At 38.2% G+C, this 26269-nt stretch overlaps 1 protein-coding gene and 1 non-coding gene across 2 annotated transcripts; both read right to left on the bottom strand.

Annotated features, from left to right (window-relative positions):
- Positions 1-26269, bottom strand: LOC100443300 (putative ankyrin repeat domain-containing protein 30B-like). Its single transcript, XM_063727536.1, has 7 exons — positions 25811-26269; positions 15634-15748; positions 15298-15471; positions 13001-13107; positions 11894-12031; positions 9263-9327; positions 1-3065 (listed from the first exon to the last, which is right to left on the bottom strand). Exons 1-7 carry the CDS (start codon positions 26026-26028, stop codon positions 2959-2961), a joined length of 924 nt encoding a protein of 307 aa, XP_063583606.1. The 5' UTR covers positions 26029-26269; the 3' UTR covers positions 1-2958.
- On the bottom strand, positions 10592-10698 carry LOC112131503 (U6 spliceosomal RNA). Its single transcript, XR_002913559.1, has one exon. It is a non-coding gene; the product is annotated as a U6 spliceosomal RNA (small nuclear RNA).

Below are 26269 nucleotides of genomic sequence, written 5' to 3'. Positions count from 1 at the left end.
CTTGGGTTTGGAGGCATCTGTTGGAAGGTGAATAACATAAGTTTTGTCTTTTGTTTTTGCTTTTCTTTGTGTCTCTTCGCAGATACTTTTTGAGTCTCTCTGAGAAGTTCACTTGAAGTCAGTTTTCCCAATCTTCTAATTTTTTGACTTTTTTGAAATATCTGGACAATGTTGGCCAGGTGCAGTGGCTCATGCTTGTAATCCCAGCACTATGGGAGTCTGCGGTGGGTGGATCATGATGTCAGGAGATTGAGACCATCCTAGTTAACACGGAGAAACCCCGTCTCTACTAAAAATAGAAAAAACTTGCTGGGCGTGGTGGTGGGCACCTGTAGTCCCAGCCACTCAGGAGGCTAAAGCAGGAAAATGGAGTGAACCCGGGAGGTGGAGCCTGCAGTGAATCAAGATTGCACCATTGCACTGTAGCCTGGGTGACAGAGACTCCAACTCAAAAAAATAAAAAGAAATATCTGGACAACTTTTAGTGACAAAATGGAGCTTTAACATTCCCTGTCCCAGGGGATTTTCCAAATTTAGGCCTGCATATTGTCTCATTTGCTCCTTTAGTCTGTCTAAGAATTTCATAGTCCACTCATCCCTCTCCTGTTGTATATCAAATGCTTTAGAGAGATTTTGAGTTTGGGGTACTGATTCCCTAGTTTCTTTCATTATCATTTCCCTTATGTCTTGCATGTTTTCTTGGTGAGCTGTGTTATTATCACACCGGGAATCTTGGGCAGGGAATTTTTGGTCTGTGGTAAGAAAGTTTTGACAAGGAGGATGTTCACATTCCCAAATTGCCATAGCAGCCCTACGGATCAGATCATGCTTCTTTCCTCCTCCAAAAAGAGGATGCCTAGGATGGACATAAACTCAACCCCAGTGTAAAACTGAGGTCTCAAGGACTGATCAACCTTATCTGCCTCCTCATAAGGGTCGTCTAACAATGGCTTAATTTCCTTTTTCAAACTTCAAACTTCTGAACTGGTCAAGGGAGCATTCACAAATACAATGGCTCCTCCTCCTTGTGGCATGTCTTTTAAGGGGAAGAGAGTTGGGGCTGACTCCTTAGGTGCAGAGGGAAAAGGGAAGTTCTGAATGTCCTTTTTACATTGCTGTACCTCATGCTGGAGTCCCTTTAGGGAGAGGTATTTAGGCTGAAAGGGAACAGTCTCATGGGATGATAACTCCCAAGAATTAGAGTTGTAAGGAGGAGGAACAGCGTGAGCAGGGGAAGGATCTGGCGTATGATCTGGGGTGGCAGCCGCTGCCCGAGGGGAAGGGTCAGAGGCACTGAGTAGGGCAAAATGGTATACGGGATCTCATGTGCTGGCTTTAGGTGTGGGAGTCAGTTCGTCTGACTTTTCAATTTGAGATGCTGGATCGGCTTCTTCCCTACTTGTCTTTAAGGGAATAAGGACTGGTCCCTGTCTCCAACAAAGAGCATAGTCTAGTTCTTGAGAAAGCAGATTTTTATCATTAACATATTGAATTAGAAGTTGACACATTACATCCTCATTTGACCCAAACTTTGGCCAGAAGATTGAGGGTTTGAAAATGGGACCTTGGGTCCAAATGAAACAGCAGTATTTTATCATCTAATGCTTTTTCTTAGGTTTAGTCCTCTCATTATCCTTCCAATATTTTAACATGAGACCCAGGGGACTATCAGGGGGCATGTCTTTGTTACTATCCTCTTCTTTTTTGCTCCATGTCTTCTTGGGGCTTTTCCCATGTTAGGTCCTGGTTAGGCTCAATCCCGCATGCTAGAGATTTCTTCCCTATCCTTTAGCCCCATCTGCTGGAGGCTCCTTGCACGCTTCTTTCACTTCATCCACTCTGGCTGCTTCTCGCCCAGGAAATTTAGGTCCCTCTAACCATTGGCATCATGGTATAAACCCCATATCAGGATCTGCCCTGAGCCCTATAAGGATACAGTGAATTCCTCTTCAAAGGTTTTTTATTCAAATAAAAAACCGCAGATAGGACCCACTCACTCCTCACAGCAATAATGCTTAGTATCATCCACACAAACAGCACCGCAAGCAGTAGTGCTTGTGATCATTCACACACACTTTCAACCTCCAGAATATCCCGACCACCAAGGAAATACTTTGTCACCCCTACGATATTTCTTACCTCGGTCTGTGCACAGTTACCTGGTCACCACGTTATGTGAAGATCCTTTCCCCCAAGTTGCTGGCCTGTTTCTTTCCACATTGCTGAGAGCCCGGGTTTATTAATTGCACCAGTTGAGTCTTGATTCCTTACCTTTATGGCCACTGCAACGAGGCAGCGAGGTGTGCCTCCTCACGGGAGAGGACTGGACCCTCCCCCAGAGGAGAATGGGAATGCTGGGTGGGCCCCCAAATTTGTGCAAAATAAATTTTCTGTGCCTCAAAGAAGAGTCAGCACTCCAGCAACAAGTTTTTTCAGCAAGGCAAATTTACTTCTATAGAAGAGTGGTCTTGCATGTGGAGTAATGGCAAGATCACACCGGACAAGGGAGGAGAAAGGGTTCTTATTCTTAACGCAGCTAGTCCCTACTGTTGTGTCTTTTCCCTATTGGATAGGGTTGGACTGCACACTCTAAGCTAATTCAGATTGGCTATTTCAAAGAGGGCAGGGGTATGAGCTGGAGTGGCAGGGTGAGTAGTTTCAGCAGGAAAGACAGTTACAGAGCAGGTGTCTAAGGATGACTAAGGACAGAGCAGCTGACTAAGAACGACTAAAGACAAAGGCAGGTGTTAGAGGCTAGAAGGGGGTTGTTTAATGAAACTAGGGGCAAGGAGGCATAAAAAACGAGGAAGTTAAACTTTAAAACGGAGAACAAAGAACAGAGAAGCTGAACATACTGACATACTTGTTCTTTGATGAGGAACTCAGAACTCACTGTCTTAATCTTCCCCCTCTTGAATTTTAAAGTATGTTTACAGGCTAAAATCTTTGAAGAGGAATTCACCATATCCTATCCGTCGGTGTACTTTTCACCAAGCATTCAGCCTTGTCAGGTGTTCTTTCTGCCAAGGATGCAGCCTCATCTCCTGTTCCTTCAGATGTTCCTTCTGCCAAACACACAGTCTGGTTAAATTTTCCTTCTGCTAAATATCATCCTTCTGACTCTTTACCTGGAAAACTTCTACTCATTCAGCTTGCTTTCCTTAAATACCACCAAATTTTTGTTTTCTCCTTTTTTTTTCTTCTTTCTTTCTTTTTTTTTGAGACAAGAGTCTCGCTCTGTCACCCAGGCTGGAGTGCAGTGGCACGATCTCAGCAGATCACTGCAACCTCCGCCTCCTGGGTTCATGAAATTCTACCTCAGCCTCCCATGTAGCTGGGATTACATACGCACGCCACCCAGGCCCAGCTAATTTTTTGTATTTAGTAGAGATCTGATTTCACCATGTTAGTCAGGGTGGTCCCAAACTCCTGAGCTCAAGCAATCCACCCACCTTGGCCTTCCAAAGTGCTAGGATTACAGGAGTAAGCCACCGCTCCTGGACACTACCAAACTTTTTAAAGCTCTAATTCTTCACGTTGGATATAAAATATCTGACACATACTGAATATGGTAACGACATACTAAGTGATAATTACAAGCTCCCAAAGGGGTTCTGGCACAGAGTAAGCACTAAATAAAGTAGTAAATAATAAAAAAGATGATAATAACAAGAAAAATGCTTAGTACCTTAATAAAGTAGTAAATAATAAAAAATGACAATGATAACAAAAAAGATGCCTAGTACCTTAAAGACACCTGACAGTTATTTGTTAAATGGACAAGTAGATAAAGGAATAAAAAACATAGTTAGGAAATTCTGTTGGAAAAATGCAGAAATTCAATAGAGACAGCTCTAATGTATTATGAGCACCTTAAAGGCCCAGACTATGTATATTCCATCTTGGTCTCCTGCAACTTCCAAAATCTAACTTATAGAAGTCCTTTGATAAATATATAATAAATTAAAGATGTGCTCATACAGTTCATATTTTACAATGTATTGTGTCACATTTAGGTATCACAGTAGCACTTTTATTATTTGGAAAATTTTTTCCACTTTTATTATAATTTGTTGAGCCTAGAGTTGAGCTAGTTGAATATTCATAATGATAATATTTTGGCTAGTAGGAACAGAGTATCTTGTTGTAACAAAATTACTATTAATACACTAATTATCCAGCAGATAGAACAACACATTTTGTTCTAATGAAGTAAATATATCTTATTTGGTTTCAACTTAGAGAGAATGAAGTTGATAATCATGAGACCTTGTTGGTACAAGACTATGTAACATAACCTGAGCTTCTCAACAAAGAACTGCTTTTCTGACTTCTGCACCCAGTAGGTATCTTTGAAAAATAATACCCTATTGATACTGATGCATCCTGGCTAAGTTATGTTAATTCTTATTCACATTCATTTATGGTGCAAGAAAAGTATTATTGAGTTCCAAATTCTAAAGATAAGTTACTTTTTTAGTGACACAAGTCACTATGTCACACAGTTGATCGTTGAATAAGGGTTTTCACTCTAAGAGCCCACTAATAGACAGATTTTTCTTTTCCTTTGCCACTGCAAGATAGCAAGACAAATCTCTCGTCTGCCTACTCCTTATCAGCCTACTCAACATGAAGGCAATGAGAATGAAGTCCTTTATGTATAATAATTCACTTCCATCTAATAAATAGTGAATATATTTCTTCCTCTTTATAACAGTTTCTTTTCTCCAACTCACTTTATTCTAAGAATACAGTATATAGTACATATAAAATAGAAACTATGGGTTAATTGACTGCTTATGCTTTCATCTTTTTTCAGGTTCCAGGTCAACAGTAGAATATTAGTAGAGTTTTTTCAGCTCTGCACCAAGCCAACCTAATAGACATCTACAGAACTCTCCACCCCAAATCAACAGAATATACATTTTTTTCAGCACCACACCACAACTATTCCAAAATTGACCACATGCTTGGAAGTAAAGCTCTCCTCAGTAAATGTAAAAGAACAGAAATTATAACAAACTATCTCTCAGATCACAGTGCAATCAAGCTAGAACTCAGGATTAAGAATCTCACTCAAAACCGCTCAACTACATGGAAACTGAACAACCTGCTCCTGAATGACTACTGGGTACATAACAAAATGAAGGCAGAAATAAAGATGTTCTTTGAAACCAACGAGAACCAAGACACAACATACCAGAATCTCTGGGATGCATTCAAAGCAATGTGTAGAGGGAAATTTATAGCACTAAATGCCCACAAGAGAAAGCAGGTAAGATCCAAAATTGACACCCTAACATCACAATTAAAAGAACTAGAAAAGCAAGAGCAAACACATTCAAAAGCTAGCAGAAGGCAAGAAATAACTAAAATCAGAGCAGAACTGAAGGAAATAGAGACACAAAAAACCCTTCAAAAAATTAATGAATCCAGGAGCTGGTTTTTTGAAAGCATCAACAAAATTGATAGACTGCTAGCAAGATTAATAAAGAAAAAAAGAGTGAAGAATCAAATAGATGCAATAAAAAATGATAAAGGGGATATCACCACCGATCCCACAGAAATACAAACTACCATCAGAGAATACTAAAAACACCTCTACGCAAATAAACTAGAAAATCTAGAAGAAATGGATAAATTCCTCAACACATACACCATCCCGAGACTAAACCAGGAAGAAGTTGAATCTCTGAATAGACCAATAACAGGAGCTGAAATTGTGGCAATAATCAATAGCTTACCAACCAAAAAAAGTCCAGGACCAGACGGGTTCACAGCCGAATTCTACCAGAGGTACAAGGAGGAACTGGTACCATTCCTTCTGAAACTATTCCAATCAATAGAAAAAGAGGGAATCCTCCCTAACTCATTTTATGAGGCCAGCATCATCCTGATACAAAAGCCGGGCAGAGACACAACCAAAAAAGAGAATTTTAGACCAATATCCTTGATGAACATTGACGCAAAAATGCTCAATAAAATACTGGCAAACAGAATCCAGCAGCACATCTAAAAGCTTATCCACCATGATCAAGTGGGCTTCATCCCTGGGATGCAAGGCTGGTTCAATATATGCAAATCAATAAATGTAATCCAGTATATAAACAGAACCAAAGACAAAAACCACATGATTATCTCAATAGATGCAGAAAAGGCCTTTGACAAAATTCAACAACCCTTCATGCTAAAAACTCTCAATAAATTAGGTATTGATGGGATGTATCTCAAAATAATAAGAGCTATCTATGACAAACCCACAGCCAATATCATACTGAATGGCCAAAAACTGGAAGCATTCCCTTTGAAAACTGGCACAAGACAGGGATGCCGTCTCTCACCACTTCTGTTCAACATAGTGTTGGAAGTTCTGGCCAGGGCAATTAGGCAGGAGAAGGAAATCAAGGGTATTCAATTAGGAAAAGAGGAAGTCAAATTGTCCCTGTTTGCAGATGACATGATTGTATATCTAGAAAACCCCATCATCTCAGCCCAAAATCTCCTTAAGCTGATAAGCAACTTCAGCAAAGTCTCAGGATACAAAATCAATGTGCAAAAATCACAAGCATTCTTATACACCAATAACAGACAAACAGAGAGCCAAATCATGAGTGAACTCCCATTCACAATTGCTTCAAAGAGAATAAAATACCTAGGAATCCAGCATAGGAGGGATGTGAAGGACCTCTTCGAGGAGAACTACAAACCACTGCTCAAGGAAATAAAAGAGGATACAAACAAATGGAAGAACATTCCATGCTCATGGGTAGGAAGAATCAATATCATGAAAATGGGCATACTGCCCAAGGTAATTTATAGATTCAATGCCATCCCCATCAAGCTACCAATGACTTTCTTCACAGAATTGGAAAAAACTACTTTAAAGTTCATATGGAACCAAAAAAGAGCCCACATTTCCAAGTCAATCCTAAGCCAAAAGAACAAAGTTGGAGGCATCACCCTATCTGACTTCAAACTATACTACAAGGCTACAGTAATCAAAACAGCATGGTACTGGTACCAAAATAGAGATATAGATCAATGGAACAGAACAGAGCCCTCAGAAATAATGCCACATATCTACAACTATCTGATCTTTGACAAACCTGACAAAAACAAGCAATGGGGAAAGGATTCCCTATTTAATAAATGGTGCTGGGAAAACTGGCTAGCCATATGGAGAAAGCTGAAAATGTGTCCCTTCCTTACACCTTACACAAAAATCAATTCAACATGGATTAAAGACTTAAATGTTAGACATAAAACCATAAAAACCCTAGAAGAAAACCTAGGCATTACCATTCAGGACATAGGCATGGGCAAGGATTTCATGTCTAAAACACCAAAAGCAATGGCAACAAAAGCCAAAATTGACAAACGGGATCTAATTAAACTAAAGAGCTTCTGCACAGCAAAAGAAACTACCATCAGAGTGAACAGGCAACCTACAAAATGGGAGAAAATTTTCATAACCTACTCATCTGACAAAGGACTAATATCCAGAATCTACAATGAACTCCAACAAATTTACAAGAAAAAAACAAACAACCCCATCAAAAAAGTGGGCAAAGGACATGAACAGACAGTTCTCAAAAGAAGACATTTATGCAGCCAAAAAACACATGAAAAAATGCTCACCATCACTGGCCATCAGAGAAATGTAAATCAAAACCACAATGAGATACCATCTCACACCAGTTAGAATGGCAATCATTAAAAAGTCAGGAAACAACAGGTGCTGGAGAGGATGTGGAGAAATAGGAACACTTTTACACTGTTGGTGGGACTGTAAACTAGTTCAACCATTGTGGAAGTCAGTGTGGCGATTCCTCAGGGATCTAGAACTAGAAATTCCATTCGACCCAGCCATCCCATTACTGGGTATATACCCAAAGGACTGTAAGTCATGCTGCTATAAAGACACACGCACACGTATGTTTATTGTGGCATTATTCACAATAGCAAAGACTTGGAACCAACCCAAATGTCCAACAATGATAGACTGGATTAAGAAAATGTGGCACATATACACCATGGAATACTATGCAGCCATAAAAAATGATGAGTTCATGTCTTTTGTAGGGACATGGATGAAATTGGAAGTCATCATTCTCAGTAAACTATCGCAAGAACAAAAAACCAAACACCGCATATTCTCACTCATAGGTGGGAATTGAACAATGAGAACACATGGACACAGGAAGGGGAACATCACACTTCGGAGACTGTTGTGGGGTGGGGGAGGGGGGAGGGATAGCACAGGGAGATATACCTAATGCTAGATGACGAGTTAGTGGGTGCAGCACAGCAGCATGGCACACGTATACATATGTAACTAACCTGCACATTGCGCACTTGTACCCTAAAACCTAAAGTATAATAATAATAAAAAATAATAATAAATAAAAATAAATAAAAGGCAAAAAAAAAGAATATTAGTAGAGTTTTGGAGGAGTCAAAATAAACAGATTTTCACATAAAGCAGATTTTCAGCTGCATGGGGGTATCAGCACCCTAACTCTCATGTTGCTCAAGACTCAACTGTAATTAATTCTAATTTTCTAAATGCAAATAATTTATTGTAAAAATTAAATAAAGCCCAGAAGTTCAAGACCAGCCTGGGCAACTAAGGAGACCATGTCTCTACAATAAAGAAACAAACAAACAAATAAATAAACTGTGTTCCTTTATGGTTTATAATATTCAAATGTTGCAGTTTTCTGTTACTAATTCCTACTTTTCATTATTAGATGTTCTACTATTTGTGGCTTGTAATTCAAGGCATCTAAGCTATTTTATAATTTGTAATAAAATTTATTTATAAATATATTAATTCATTAAATTGGATAAGCTGATAATCCCCTATTACTGAGCTCATCAATCACACCAAGGATTATACATTTTATAACAAGCATAAATTGTTATGAGAGTTGAGGAAAGATACAATATATAAACTTAAAAATTGTTTTACTTATTTATACAAAAGTATTATACAGGATATTAGGGACCACAATTAAACAAATATTTTTTCAGATAATATTTTTAAGATTATAAACCACCTAAACTAAATTCTTAATGAATTCTGAATTATAAACTAAAAAATTAAATCAAAGCTATGTATATATATACAAACACTTACATATAGGTATATATGTAAACACATGCTACTTACACATTGCTTTTTTAATAGCTCTTTTGTGATCAACACTCCTATAATCTTATGGTAGCACCACCAAGAGTAGTTTATTATCAGAGGTCTTACCTGGATTGCTATTTTGAGAATTTTTAGATATCTTTTGTTTATATTCCAAAAGTTGTTGATGAATGCTATGTATAAAAATGAAATAAATAAAATTACTATTTTAACATTGATATAAAAAATTTACCAAACTTATTAAGTTCTTAGAGTATTTTAGACAATATTAGAGCTAACATCAGAACATCACTTTTTCCATAGACTTTAAGTTTGTAAGCTCTATGAACTTATTAAGCTTCTAATTAAAGAAGAAAGAAAGATAAAACACTCATGAATTGAGGGCAGTATAACAATAAATTAACCAGAGTTAGCTTGACATATGGAAAATGTCCTTAACTCAGAATAAGTCCTAGCATGGCTACCAACAGGTATTTTTACTTGAATAAGTTGCTTCTCTTAGATTCAATGTCTTCTAAAAATGAGGATTTTAGGGCCTTATTTCACTAGGTTATTATAAAGATTTAACAAGATAACATTTTAAAAATGCTTAAAGAAATAGTGAAGCAAAAAAATAATTTGTTCTTGAACCTTATTGCTGAAACTATTTTAAAAGTCCCAATAAAACCCAACATATTGAACTGGTGCAGTGGCTCATGCTTGTGATGAAAGCACCTTGGGATGTTGAGACAGGAAGATTGCTTGAGTCCAGAAGTTCAAGACCAGCCTGGGCAACATAGGAAGACCATGTCTCTACAAAAAATAAATTACAAAAAAAAAAATAAACAAATGTGTTTCTTCATAGGTTATAATATTCAAATATTGCAATTTTCTGTTATTAATTCCTACTTTTGGATATTAGATGTTCTATTCTTTGTGGCTTGTAATTCAGAGCATCTAAGCTATTTTATATTTTGTAATGAAATTTATTTATAAATATATTAAATCACTAAATCAGTTAACCTAATTATGTTCTATTACTGAGCTCATCAGTCACACCAAGGGCAGAAAACTAATAGATGTCAGTATCTGGCTTGGACTACTACTACTCTTTATCTACCTCCTTAAATTCTGAACCAACAAATCTTTGTTAGAATGATGCTTAGTCACTATGTTCATTTCCAGCTGCTGTGGAAGACAAAACCCTACCTTTATTTTTTGTAAGTTCCACAAAGAAGATGCAAGTTGGTATTTTCTCATTACTGAGATCCCTACTAACAAAATATTGCACACAAGATCCTATGTGTTACCACATCTCATTTCATAGATCACCTTACATAAATAATTTTTTGTATGAAAATCACAATTGCAGTACTGGGTGTCACCCATTTTGCTTTGACTCACATCATTTCCTTGGAGCTAGTTAGAAAGTAGTAAAATGTGCTTTTGGGGACTGTAAGAAATATGCAACACTTTACAGATTTGTGTGTCATCCTTGTGCAGGGACCATGCTGATCTTCTCAACATTGTTTCAATTTTACTATATGTACCACTGAAGCCAGCACAAATCCTTACTTTTATACATGAAGACTGATTAGTGATGGATGCTTAGCTCTGTTAAATCTTACCAACTTACTTGAGATTTCGTGAAGTCTATTGAATGGCTTCATGGTGATGCAGCATTGGAAAATATTTTAAAAACTCGAGGTAGAGATGTAAGTAGCATGGGAGATTTTTACTTTTAGGAAAAAAGAATCACTTGAGGGGACAACCACAAGTTGGAACCCACTACAACTTGGGAAAGATGACATTACAGAATAAGATGAGACCTTCCACTACCTATAAAATGATGCTACACAGGATTTAAAGAGCGAGGGATATAGATCTGGTAACAAAGACAAAATGGATCTCTAATTTCTTCCCGTAACATTATTTCAACCTGACTTACAGTTTCAAACTACCACAACTAATATTGGCTAGAGAAAATAGAAAAAAGCCACTCAAAGTATAACTTACCATGAATGTCTAGGCCATGTCCAGGCTAAGATGTGGGTTTCACATCAGGTTTTGAGTGTGAGGAGAAGGGTCAATTTGCTCACTATGTGTGTGGCTAAAGCTAAAAGTTCCAGCTGCCACAGCGGGGTGCTGGTACTTTGGAAACAATGGCTGAGAATATGTACGTGAACTTTAAAAACATGTAATAACTTCGAAGTCTACACCATGAAGACTGAGGGATCTGTGTTAGTAAGGGCAACCTGGTCACAAAGGTCAATCATTACCAGACTGCAGAAGTAGTTTCAATGGCAACAATGCAGCAACAGAATCAATGGAAACAACAAAATGAAAAGAATGACCATTTCCCCCCAATCCTTCTGATTTGTACAAAACGAAGGTCTTCCTTGGACTTAGGTTCAGATTCTTTTAAAAAATTCAAGAATGAAGGTACGGAAGACAGCCCCCAGGGGACAATATCAGGTTTTCTGCTTAAAGTGGACATTTTGAGACCCAAATAACTAATTAGAAAAACCAAAATTGTGACATTATGTTTATCCCATGCATAGGGGTTATACTTCAAATCAAGTAGACAACGTTAGCGGCCCTAAAGCCCTAACATAAAGAATCCTGGAGCCATTACTCCTTCTAACTAGTCTAGCTTTTTGCCTAGTTTCTGGCTGAAGAAGTGAACTAACTCACTGTCATTCAAAAACTACCTGAAACAAACTATAAAATCTCACCTAGCCTTTAAATGTAAACACTTACAGATTAAATCCACAAGCAACAGCATAACATTCTGCAGTCATTCCACACGTATCTTCAGCACAGATGTCAACATTTTGCTGAAGAACCATGCCAACTATTTCTGATGATCCATGACATATGGCAAGCATGAGAGCTGTGCTAAAATAACAAAAAGATAACTTCATCATTAGGAACAGAACCAATTTAATATGTGCCTGTCAGTGTAGAATTAACAATTTGCATGTATTAACAAACGTTAAGTATCTTGAGTGCTCAAGTGTTTATCCTTGTAAATCACGACCAAGGCTAAAAGGAAGGGGCAAAAAGACTCATGTCCCACTGGGATATGGCATAGTAGAATTGGCTAACATAAAGTCCACTGAGGGGCAAGAAAATATGTTCTGTTCACTAATCTAAAAGAGGCAAAGTTTTAAGTGAAGAATTATCTATTTCCTCCTTAGTCTGATATAATATTTTGTACTTCAAAATTAGCTAGAAGTCAGACAAGTGAGAGCAATCTGAAGGCTTAAAACAATATTAGGAATAATATTGTCCAGAGTAGCTGGGACTACAGGCTTGTGCTACCGTGCTTGGCTAATTTTTATATTTTTCATAGAGATAGGGTTTTACCATGTTGGCTAGGCTGGTCTCGAATTCCTGGCCTCAAGTGATCCACCCACCTTGGCCTCCTAAAGTGCTGGGATAACAGACAACAGCTACTATGCCCAGCAAATATTGCATTTTTTAAAAGTGTATGAAAAACAGAAGTTAAAAAAATACAATAAAGGTGTTAATCATTCAACATTGAATTATAAAGTAAACTAAAAATTCATACTTCTTAGAACTAATATAGAACCACTTTAGCTAATAGAAGATAATGCAACCAAAAGCATCAGATTACAAATAAGAATCAGTCAATGTAATAAAAGAAGAAAGTCCTACTATATACTGTTCTTTATGTTGACCAGTCCAAATAATTGCTTTTCTTCCCAACTGATAATTTGTGTTGGTATTTTTCTGTATAATCTAATAATTTTAAGTAAATGTTATTAATTTAATATTTCTGACTTGAGTGTTATTACTCTAGCACACTACTCAAGTGTTTTTTAATTAAAAAAACTACTGTACCATTTAAACTTATCAACTGCATTTGCATTTGCATTTTTTGTCAGTAAAATTTCCACAATTTGCTCACTTCTTTTCCTTATGGCCAGTAAAAGTGGTGTGTGGCCAGCCTGTAAAACAGCAAAAACAATTTATAATTCATGAAATTACATATTTCTCAGCTGAACTGAATATTTTATATAATATCCTATGAACTTAACAGAAAGTAAATCAATAGCAATCCCTTCTTTTTCACTTTTCTGTGCTTTCCCATGCACTGCACCTTCTCTTGTAAACATTCAGCCTCTGCATCATCACATTAACTCTGGTTATCTCCAAAAATCATTATATTGTAGTGATTTTATTGTTTCCCATGTAAACCAAGAGCTTCTTGAGGGCAGGGGCTGTATCTTTTATCTCTATATCCTTAAACCCTAAGACATAGTAGTAAATACTTTGTTTTTTACTAAATTAGTAATCTAAATTATTGCCTCTAGAACAGTGTTTCTTCAACTATATTCCAAAGAATAATTACCTTACCAGAAGCACTGTACCCCAAGAGATTCCACTATTATTTATGTTCAAGAAATGTTATTTATAAAACTGTGAATTAAATGTTCATTGTTCAAGAAATGAACTTTACCTAATCCTTATTTGACAGTATATTTTTGTGGCACACATTAACATTTGACAAATTAGAATTTCAGAGATGCAGTTTTGAAAGCTTCCCCCCAAAAATGGAGGTTTCCTCTGGGTGATACAAACTCATTGATTCTCTTCTATTAATGATCCCAAGATTCCAGATGCCAATGTCAGGCACTCCTGCTCTAAATGGGTCACTAAGGAAGTGGCTCTAAATTAAAAGAGATTGACTTCAAATAAACTTTGATTGCTTATTATTAAATAGTCCATGGGGTTTATCCTATTACCAGACAATAGGATTTTATCTCAGCTATTAGAAATTCAGTATAAAAGGCCAGAGAAGGTGGTTCATGCCTGTAATCCCAGCACTTTGAGAGGCCAAGGTGGGCAGATCACAAGGTCAGGAGATCGAGACCATCCTGGTCAACATGGTGAAACCCCATCTCTGCTAAAAATACAAAAAATTTAGCTGGGTGTGGTGGCATGCGCCTGCATCCCAGCTACTCAGGAGGCTGAGGCAGGAGAATCGCTTGAACCAGGGAGGCAGAGGTTGCAGTGAGCTGAGATCACACCACTGCCCTCCATCCTGACGACAGAGCGAGTCTCCATCTCAAAAAAAAAAAAAAAAAAGAAAAGAAATTCAGTATAAAAGTTTATTCCCAATTATAATGATACTCCTAGGATCCTAATGCATATCTACTTCTTAAAATGCAGTAATCCATTTTTATTCTGGTTTCTATTGTAATTGATACTATTTTTTGGCAAAATATCAGAAGTATGAATAAAATGGCTTATTAATGAAAGTTCTAACTCATGTATATGGATTAGCAAAATAGAAGCCACTAAATCACTTGAATTTTAAGGGACAATTCTGTGGAGAAAGATATAATATTCTCTGCAATATGCATAATCTATTCAAACATAACCATGATTAATCTAAAAAGGTTTAAAGGCCTTCTAATAGAAGATGATTATTTATGGTATATATAAAGAAAAATCATCGTTTAAAAAATATTCTAAATTCTAGAAGACAACCCCATTGTTAATGAATTAATGTAAAATATAAACTCTATATTATAAACACCTATAAACTGCCTTCAGTAACTTAAAATCTTTACCAAAATATACTATGAGAGAGGAATTGATAACTGAAATATTTACAGAGGCAAAAGAGGTAAGTTGAGTAAGTGATATAACTAGGTGGGCACAGTGGCAAACTGGAAACGTATGCTTTATGTAAAGCTAGAATGTCTTCATAGCATACCAAAGAGTCATATGGGCTCAAGAGACACCAGGTTCAATCCTTTAAGAGGAAATCCAGATTTCTGCATGTCTCCTAAATTTTACATGTTGACTCAATTTATGCAGGCAAATTTTACTTTCCTGTAGTTTTACACTAACTGGAAAGAAAAAAAAAACTTGGGTGGGAAAGAATATTTGAAAAAGTTTTACCTTTAGCAAATTCAAATATTTATCATAAATGCACAGAAAAGCCATACTAATAGTTCTTGTAAAAATATTAATATTTAAAGCAAAATCCTAGACAATTAAGTTTTGTCAAACTATTTTCATAGAAAAATGGGAATGTTTGAGCTTCCAAATATAAAACAATTTATATATGCTAATGTTAAAACAAATGGATTTCAAATATTTTGAAAATAACATTGGTTAATGTCTACCTTGTTCTTCACTTCGATGTCTGCACCACAGGACAGCAATTTTGCCACCACTGACAAATTCTCACTATAAACAGCATAATGGACAGCTGTGTTGCCATACACATCTACAATATTTGGATCAGCACCAGAATCTATGAGAATATTTGCACAAGCCTCTCTCTGGCATTGCAGAGCCTGTCAGTATTCAAGAAAGAAGTAAATTATAAATTATAGGAAATATAAATAAATATTCCACAGGTTTCACAAACTAGTTATATTTCAATGAGATAAATTCATTTTTATTCTATGTATTTAAACCAAATCCATCTCCTGCTGAAAGAACTGGCTACCGTTTACCTTCATCAGAAGTGTCCTGTTTTCACCATCAAGGATGTCAAGCTGGCACTTTCTATCTACCAGAAGTGTTACTACTTCTGCATGGCCATTGGCACAGGCCCAGGGTAGAGCAGTCCTATGAGAGTGAGAGGATTTTTTAGGAAAGTTTAGTCCACTGTTTCAAAACATATAATGATTTATGTAATTGTCAACATTAAATACCATGTTCTTTCTCTGCCTTCAGAACAAATATTTAATATTCTCCTGAAGAAAGTACAACATTCATTCACTCTTATTACTCACTACATTAATGAAAGAGTGGCCTATTTGAATAGAAAGAGTTTGGCCTTTGGATTCCATTCAACTTGGGCTTGAATATTACTTTAAAGTCTTTCACCTAGCTATCACTTAACCTTTCTGTGCCTCAATTTTCTCACCAATAAAGTGAAGATGAATACAGCAGTTATCTCACAGGACATCACTGTGATGCCTCATGAGAATCTGTGCAAAGTATTTTGAAGAATTCCTAGCACATTTAACAGCTCAGTAATTGTTAGATATTGTAATTATTTCTACTACTTAACAAAGAAAACATTTTAAGTAAAATGGTACAATTATGCCTACTTTGTGGATTGTTTTAAAGGCTAGAGATAAAACTATTTTAATAATTCTAAGATACTCTATTTCTCATATTTTAACATCTCTGACATTGAAATGCCACTTATAAGTCATTATTTATTACAAGTATATTTTGCAGAAATTTAAACAATCTTTTATTGGTACATAAATAAGGAGGCATCACACAATTCACGGTGCCTTCCATGAAGTGGAATATGGTATATACAACAGGATGATGGCAGTCCTAGTCACAGGATTAACATTTAAAGAAATTTTAGCTTTTAAGAGTGCTACACAAAAGGAGAGTTGAAATAAAAACAAAATGTTAAAACAAAGTATTTCTTTAATATTTTTAAAACTTCAAGCCAAAGAAAACTTGGGATTCAAGTAGGTATGGCTCATTTTATTCCATATTTAGATTTGCAGAGAGCCAAGATGGCCGAATAGGAACAGCTCCGGTCTACAGCTCCCAGCGCGAGCGACTCAGATGACGGGTGATTTCTGCATTTCCATCTGAGGTACCGTGTTCATCTCACTAGAGAGTGCCAGACAGTGGGCGCAGGTCAGTGGGTGAGCGCACCGTGCGCCAGCCGAAGCAGGGGCGAGGCATTGCCTCACTCGGGAAGCGCAAGGGGTCAGGGAGTTCCCCTTCCAGGGGTGATAGACGGCACCTGGAAAATCGGGCCACTCCCACCCGAATACTGTGCTTTTCCGATGGGCTTAGGAAACGGGGCCCCAGGAGAGTATAGCCCGCACCTGGCTCAGAGGGTCCTACGACCACGGAGTCTCACTGATTCCTAGCACAGCAGTCTCAGATCAAACAGCAAGTCAGCAGCGAGGCTGGGGGAGGGGCGCCCGCCATTGCCCAGGCTCGCTTAGGTAAACAAAGCAGCCGGGAAGCTTGAACTGGGTGGAGCCCACCACAGCTCAAGGAGGCCTGCCTGCCTCTGTAGGCTCCACCTCTGGGGGCAGAACACAGACAAACAAAAAGACAGCAGTAACCTCTGCAGACTTAAATGTCCCTGTCTGACAGCTGTGAGGAGAGCAGTGGTTCTCCCAGCACGCAGCTGGAGATCTGAGAACGGGCTGACTGCCTCCTCAAGTGGGTCCCTGACCCCTGACCCCCGAGCAGCCTAACTGGGAGGCACCCCCCAGCAGGGGCAGACTGACACCTCACACGGCCGGCCAGGTACGCCAACAGACCTGCAGCTGAGGGTTCTGTCTGTTAGAAGGAAAACTAACAGAAAGGACATCCACACCAAAAACCCATCTGTACACCACCATCATCAAAGACCAAAAGTAGATAAAACCACAAAGATGGGGAAAAAACAGAGCAGAAAAACTAGAAACTCTAAAAACCAGAGTACCTCTCCTCCTCCAAAGGAACGCAGTTCCTCACCAGCAATGGAACAAAGCTGGACGGAGAATGACTTTGACGAGCTGAGAGAAGAAGGCTTCAGACAATCAAATTACTCCGAGCTACAGGAGGATATTCAAACCAAAGGCAAAGAAGTTGAAAACTTTGAAAAAAATTTAGGAGAATGTATAACTAGAATAACCAATACAGAGAAGTGCTTAAAGGAGCTGATGGAGCTGAAAACCAAGGCTCGAGAACTACGTGAAGAATGCAGAAGCCTCAGGAGCTGATGCTATCAAATGGAAGAAAGGGTATCAGCCCTGGAAGATGAAATGAATGAAATGAAGCGAGAAGGGAAGTTTAGAGAAAAAAGAATAAAAAGAAACGAGCAAAGCCTCCAAGAAATGTGGGACTATGTGAAAAGACCAAATCTACGTCTGATTGGTGTACCTGAAAGTGACGGGGAGAATGGAAACAAGTTGGAAAACACTCTGCAGGATATTATCCAGGAGAAGTTCCCCAATCTAGCAAGGCAGGCCAACATTCAGATTCAGGAAATACAGAGAATGCCACAAAGATACTCCTCGAGAAGAGCAACTCCAAGACACATAATTGTCAGATTCACCAAAGTTGAAATGAAGGAAAAAATGTTAAGGGCAGCCAGAGAGAAAGGTCGGGTTACCATCAAAGGGAAGCCCATCAGACTAACAGCGGATCTCTCGGCAGAAACCCTACAAGCCAGAAGAGAGTGGGGGCCAATATTCAACATTCTTAAAGAAAAGAATTTTCAATCCAGAATTTCATATCCTGCCAAACTAAGCTACATAAGTGAAGGAGAAATAAAATACTTTACAGACAAGCAAATGCTGAGAGATTTTGTCACCACCAGGCCTGCCCTAAAAGAGCTCCTGAAGGAAGCGCTAAACATGGAAAGGCACAACCGGTACCAGCCACTGCAAAATCATACCGAAATGTAAAGAACATCGAGACTAGGAAGAGACTGCATCAACTAACGAGCAAAATATCAAGCTAACATCATAATGACAGGATCAAATTCACACATAACAATATTAACTTTAAATGTAAATGGACTAAATGCTCCAATTAAAAGACACAGACTGGCAAACTGGATAAAGACTCAAGACCCATCAGTGTGCTGTATTCAGGAAACCCATCTCACGTGCAGAGACACACATAGGCTCAAAATAAAAGGATGGAGGAAGATCTACCAAGCAAATGGAAAACAAAAAAAGGCAGGGGTTGCAATCCTAGTCTCTGATAAAACAAACTTTAAACCAACAAAGATCAAAAGAGACAAAGAAGGCCATTACATAATGGTAAAGGGATTAATTCAACAAGAAGAGCTAACTATCCTAAATATATATGCACCCAATACAGGAGCACCCAGATTCATAAAGCAAGTCCTGAGTGACCTACAAAGAGACTTGGACTCCCACACATTAATAATGGGAGACTTTAACACCCCACTATCAACATTAGACAGATCAACGAGACAGAAAGTCAACAAGGATACCCAGGAATTGAACTCAGCTCTGCACCAAGCGGACCTAATAGACATCTACAGAACTCTCCACCCCAAATCAACAGAATATACATTTTTTTCAGCACCACACCACACCTATTCCAAAATTGACCATATACTTGGAAGTAAAGCTCTCCTCAATAAATGTAAAAGAACAGAAATTGTAACAAACTGTCTCTCAGATCACAGTGCAATCAAGCTAGAACTCAGGATTAAGAATCTCACTCAAAACCACTCAACTACGTGGAAACTGAACAACCTGCTCCTGAATGACTACTGGGTACATAACGAAATGAAGGCAGAAATAAAGATGTTCTTTGAAACCAACGAGAACCAAGACACAACATACCAGAATCTCTGGGATGCATTCAAAGCAGTGTGTAGAGGGAAATTTATAGCACTAAATGCCCACAAGAGAAAGCAGGAAAGATCCAAAATTGACACCCTAACATCACAATTAAAAGAACTAGAAAAGCAAGAGCAAACACATTCAAAAGCTAGCAGAAGGCAAGAAATAACTAAAATCAGAGCAGAACTGAAGGAAATAGAGACACAAAAAACCCTTCAAAAAATCAATGAATCCAGGAGCTGGTTTTTTGAAAGGATCAACAAAATTGATAGACCGCTAGCAAGATTAATAAAGAAAAAAAGAGAGAAGAATCAAATAGATGCAATAAAAAATGATAAAGGGGATATCACCACCGATCCCACAGAAATACAAACTACCATCAGAGAATATTACAAACACCTCTATGCAAATAAACTAGAAAATCTAGAAGAAATGGATAAATTCCTCAACACATACACCCTCCCAAGACTAAACCAGGAAGAAGTTGAATCTCTGAATAGACCAATAACAGGAGCTGAAATTGTGGCAATAATCAATAGCTTACCAACCAAAAAAAGTCCAGGTCCAGATGGAATCACAGCCGAATTCTACCAGAGGTACAACGAGGAGCTGATACCATTCTTTCTGAAACTATTCCAATCAATAGAAAAAGAGGGAATCCTCCCTAACTCATTTTATGAGGCCAGCATCATCCTGATACCAAAGCCTGGCAGAGACACAACAAAAAAAGAGAATTTTAGACCAATATCCTTGATGAACATTGATGCAAAAATCCTCAATAAAATACTGGCAAACAGAATCCAGCAGCACATCAAAAAGCTTATCCACCATGATCAAGTGGGCTTCATCCCTGGGATGCAAGGCTGGTTCAATATACGCAAATCAATAAATGTAATCCAGCATATAAACAGAACGAAAGACAAAAACCACATGATTATCTCAATAGATGCAGAAAAGGCCTTTGACAAAATTCAACAACCCTTCATGCTAAAAACTCTCAATAAATTAGGTATTGATGGGATGTATCTCAAAATAATAAGAGCTATTTATGACAAACCCACAGCCAATATCATACTGAATGGGCAAAAACTGGAAGCATTCCCTTTGAAAACTGGCACAAGACAGGGATGCCCTCTCTCACCACTTCTATTCAACATAGTGTTGGAAGTTCTGGCCAGGGCAATTAGGCAGGAGAAGGAAATCAAGGGTATTCAATTAGGAAAAGAGGAAGTCAAATTGTCCCTGTTTGCAGATGACATGATAGTATATCTAGAAAACCCCATTGTCTCAGCCCAAAATCTCCTTAAGCTGATAAGCAACTTCAGCAAAGTCTCAGGATACAAAATCAATGTGCAAAAATCACAAGCATTCTTATACATCAATAACAGACAAACAGAGAGCCAAATCATGAGTGAACTCCCATTCACAATTGCTTCAAAGAGAATAAAATACCTAGGAATCCAACTTACAAGGCATGTGAAGGACCTCTTCGAGGAGAACTACAAACCACTGCTCAAGGAAATAAAAGAGGATACAAACAAATGGAAGAACATTCCATGCTCATGGGTAGGAAGAATCAATATCATGAAAATGACCATCCTTCCCAAGGTAATTTACAGATTCAATGCCATCCCCATCAAGCTACCAATGACTTTCTTCACAGAATTGGAAAAAACTACTTTAAAGTTCATATGGAACCAAAAAAGAGCCCGCATCGCCAAGTCAATCCTAAGCCAAAAGAACAAAGCTGGAGGCATCACACTACCTGACTTCAAACTATACTACAAGGCTACAGTAACCAAAACAGCATGGCACTGGTACCAAAACAGAGATATAGATCAATGGAACAGAACAGAGCCGTCAGAAATAATGCCACATATCTACAAGTACCTGATCTTTGACAAACCTGAGAAAAACAAGCAATGGGGAAAGGATTCCCTATTTAATAAATGGTGCTGGGAAAACTGGCTAGCCATATGTAGAAAGCTGAAACTGGATCCCTTCCTTACACCTTATACAAAAATCAATTCAAGATGGATTAAAGACTTAAATGTTAGACCTAAAACCATAAAAACCCTAGAAGAAAACCTAGGCATTACCATTCAGGACATAGGCATGGGCAAGGACTTCATTTCTAAAACACCAAAAGCAATGGCAACAAAAGCCAAAATTGACAAATGGGATCTAATTAAACTCAAGAGCTTCTGCACAGCAAAGGAAACTACCATCAGAGTGAACAGGCAACCTACAAAATGGGAGAAAATTTTCGCAACCTACTCATCTGACCAAGGGCTAATATCCAGAATCTACAATGAACTCCAACAAATTTACAAGAAGAAAACAAACAACCCCATCAAAAAGTGGGTGAAGGACATGAACAGACACTTCTCAAAAGAAGACATTTATGCAGCCAAAAAACACATGAAAAAATGCTCACCATCACTGGCCATCAGAGAAATGCAAATCAAAACCACAATGAGATACCATCTCACACCAGTTAGAATGGCAATCATTAAAAAGTCCGGAAACAACAGGTGCTGGAGAGGATGTGGAGAAATAGGAACACTTTTACACTGTTGGTGGGACTGTAAACTAGTTCAACCCTTGTGGAAGTCAGTGTGGCGATTCCTCAGGGATCTAGAACTAGAAATTCCATTCGACCCAGCCATCCCATTACTGGGTATATACCCAAAGGACTATAAATCATGCTGCTATAAAGACACATGCACACGTATGTTTATTGCGGCATTATTCACAATAGCAAAGACTTGGAACCAACCCAAATGTCCAACAATGATAGACTGGATTAAGAAAATGTGGCACATATACACCATGGAATACTATGCAGCCATAAAAAATGATGAGTTCACGTCCTTTGTAGGGACATGGATGAAATTGGAAATCATCATTCTCAGTAAACTATCGCAAGAACAAAAAACCAAACACCGCATATTCTCACTCATAGGTGGGAATTGAACAATGAGAACACATGGACACAGGAAGGGGAACATCACACTCTGGGGACTGTTGTGGGGTGGGGGGAGGGGGGAGGGATAGCATTGGGAGATATACCTAATGCTAGATGATGATTTGGTGGGTGCAGCGCACCAGCATGGCACATGTATACATATGTAACTTACCTGCACATTGCGCACATGTACCATAAAACCTAAAGTATAATAATAATAATAATAATAATAATAAAAGAAAAAACAAACAAACAAAAAAAGATTTGCAGAATGTATGTAAATTCATATTTAAATTTATAGAATGCATGTAAATTTGGTATTTCCAATGATTAATATTACTATTTAAAGCTGTTATAAATTTCCAAAATCGTGGTTGGTAGTTATCTTTTACTAGTTTCTCACTTCAGAAGTGTTTTTGTTTTAAAAATGAGAGGAAAAGCTTCAACTGAGATTCAGTCCTAGTACTCCAACTTTAAATCTCTCACTTTGCTAAGGCTGAGCAGGTAAATGTGAAGTTTTTAAGGATGAAAGGATCTTCAGAGTTAATGTATATTCTAAATAATAGGCATTCAGCTTACATGTGATAAATTGATTAAAAGGATAAATAGAGTTGGGAAGTTCAATATCTTAAAAAAACTGCTATAAATAAAGCACTTATATTTTCTATTTTATTTTCTTAATAATAAAACGACACTAATTAACCTATAATTATTGACATATATGTAATAAATCTATATAAAAATAAAAATATGTGCCTAATAAGATGTATATGTAAATCAACAAGCACAGGTAAAAAGATTGTCTTTTGAAGATGCTAAAAGTTCACAGTATATACTAATCCACAAAAAATAATAATCAAAATATGGTAAGTGAGAAATTATTTTTATTGGTGCAAAATTATATTCCTGCTCTTCCCAAAAATAACAAATAACAAATTCTTGCCCTCTAATAACAAATTTTATCATATTTCATACACAATTTCAGATAACACAAGACTGTAGTCTGTGTGTACGTATAATCAAACTGAACTTTACCCTCACTTGATATACCAAAATACATTTTCAAATGTCACCTACTTCTCTATATATTTCTACCTTCAGTGGTCACATATCCCATGCTGTAAATTCACTGAAATGTATTTATAAAAGCCATTATATGGATTCTTCCTAATAATATGGTACTTACCACCAAATTGTCTATTTGAAAAGTTATCTGCAACTTAAACTTTAAACAGCAGTATAAATATCACTGCTCTTTATCCTCACAAACTTTGTAGATAGAAAACAGTATTTGATTCCTCTTTTAACTTAAATGCCTTCTCTAACCAGGAACACTAAATATTGTTTTCTGTGTGCATAGGTCTCTTATAGATCTTAAGAAAATACTTTGCCAAATTTTAAATTACAGGCAAAGTACTATTTTTAGATCTGCAATTTAGATCTCTAATTTAAATTGCCCAATTTTAAATTAGAGAGTTTTTTGTTGAGTTAAGTGAATTATCTATAAAATGACGATTTTTAAATCTAATATATATACACACACGCACATACATGTGTAGTAAATATTTTACAAGTATGCTGCCTTTTATTTTTTCTCATTACAGGTTAATTTAATTTTGTTTTGCTTAAATATCCTTCAGACTGCTTGCTTCTGAGCTTCTTAGGTGTTGTCAACATAAAAATGTACCTGTGTAAACAGGCATTTATGTTTTCTTCTGGTGCTTTTATCATTTTGTATATTAAAAAATTTTAATCTATATTCTGTCAGAAATTTAGTTTGTGGCATAAAAACCTAGTTTTCTCCAAAAAGCAGGCATTTCACTATGAAACTAATTCTTTCCCTACTAGTATAAAGTGTGAGCATTACCAAGTTCTAAATTCTTAGATATTTGGGTGTTTCTGGATTTTCTATTCTGTTGTATTCATTTACCTGTCTTTTCAGCTGTTATCAAACAATTTGTGATTTATTTATTTTTGAGACAGAGTCTCACTCTGTCGCCCAGGCTGGAATGCAGTGGTAGAATCTCAGCTCACTGCAACCTCCGCCTCCCAGTTTCAAGCGATTCTCCCTCCTCAGTCTCCCAAGTAGATGGGATTACAGGCTCCCGACACTGTGCCTGGCTAATTTTTGTATTTTTGTAGAGTCGGGGTTTCACCATATTGGCCAGGCTAGTCTTGAACTCCTGACCTCAGGTGATCCACCCACCTCGGCCGCCCGAAGTGCTGGGACTACAGGCGTGAGCCACCACACCCGACCCTTTTTTTTTTTTTTTTCCAAATTTTATTTATTTATTTATTATTATTATTATTATTATTATTTTTCTTTTTTGAGACAGAGTCTCGCTCTGTCACCCAGGCTGGAGTGCAGTGGTGCGATCTCGGCTCACTCCAAGCTCCACCTCCCGGGTTCACACCATTCTCCTGCCTCAGCCTCCCTAGTAGCTGGGACTACAGGCACCCACCACCACGCCCGGCTAATTTTTCGTATTTTCAGTAGAGACAGTGTTACCCAGGATGGTCTCCATCTCCTGACCTCCTGATCCACCCACCTCAGCCTCCCAAAGTGCTGGGATTACAGGCATGATCCACCGCGCCTGGCCGTGGCCCATTTTGTGCAAATTAATAGCACATTTTGAAATCTAGAAGGACAAGCCTTTTCTACCCCGTTACAAAAATTTTTAAATGTCATCACAATAGTAAAAGACAGCGTGTGTAATTTAAAAAATTTTAAAACGTTGGTAACTTTATTAGGTTTATGTAAAACTGATAAAGAACTTGCATCTTGAGAAAAATGAGTCTTCTTAAATTCGAAAACATAAACCATCTTCCCACCTCAAAGTTACCTTCTAAGGTCCCTCAGCAAAGAATACATTTATATAGACATTCATTGATATTGAAATGGATACTGGACTTTATCCAAAAAATTTTTAGCCAAGAAGTTAATATATTATGGGAATTATTTCATTATGCACCATTTCATAATGTATCTAACACTATATTTTAAAACCTGTACATTAAAAGTAAAACCCTGTATGTACTTAATTTTGTAAGTTAAATCACTTTAAAATTCTCTACACAGTGCTCTGTGAGAGGAAGTGGGAGTGAAGGAGAAAGCAGCTAAAGTTTGGGGTTGATTTTAAGGTGGCCTGGGCCCTCCGCCCTGCAGGGCGCCCCCATCCCAGGCCTGGGGGAACTGCTCGGGAAGAAGGCCTAGACCTCGGAGCCCAGGACGGCCGCCCCGTCGCCCGCCACTCCTCCACCTGCTCCCCTCGTCCCCAGGCCTCCCAGCCCCAGCTCTGAAGGGGCGATCTTCTCACAGCCACCTCCTCCTCCTGCAGCCCCACCTCAGGCAGGGCCTGGTACCTCTTCCTCGCATCTCTTCTGTTCAGGTCCATTGTCGTCTTCTTCATCATCCTCTCCAGCTTCCAGGCTTGGCCCCGGGAGGCAGCTTTGTGGATCTTCCTGAGATCCCCATGGTGAATCTCGTAAGAGTCGCTGTTGGTGTAGACCAGCTGACTGAAGGGGCTCGGGCGCTCCGGGCCCGTCTCGCCCTTGACAGCGGCGGCAGAGAGCCTCTCCATGGCTGCGGCCACCTGCTAGAGACAGCCCGTGCCTCCCTCTACTCGCCCTTCCCCAGTCCCCGCCGCTCGCCCTCGCCCTCGCCCTTCTTCAGTCCCCGCACCCGCCCTGACACCAGTAGAAATCGCAGTCGGGCCAAGCTTTTGGACACTCCAGCCTCTCCCGGGAGAAACTGGCTGCACAAAACCGTTAGGCAGCTGAGCAGAACCGTTAGGCAGCTAAGCAGAACCTTTAGGCAGCTGA

The sequence above is a fragment of the Pongo abelii genome, chromosome 8, assembly GCF_028885655.2.
Source record: "Pongo abelii isolate AG06213 chromosome 8, NHGRI_mPonAbe1-v2.0_pri, whole genome shotgun sequence".
Lineage (NCBI taxonomy): Eukaryota > Metazoa > Chordata > Mammalia > Primates > Hominidae > Pongo > Pongo abelii.
This window is presented reverse-complemented; position numbering and strand designations above follow the sequence as displayed.

Coding starts and splice junctions, on each gene's coding strand:
- LOC100443300 (XM_063727536.1), bottom strand. CDS start 26,028: ATGGAGAGGCTCTCTGCCGCCGCTGTCAAGGGCGAGACGGGCCCGGAG. Junction 13,108..15,297: donor ACATCGAAGTGAAGAACAAG/GTAGACATTAAC, acceptor GCTGTTTTACAG/GCTGGCCACACACCACTTTT. Junction 9,328..11,893: donor GTTGCTTGTGGATTTAATCT/GTAAGTGTTTAC, acceptor TTTTATACATAG/CATTCATCAACAACTTTTGG.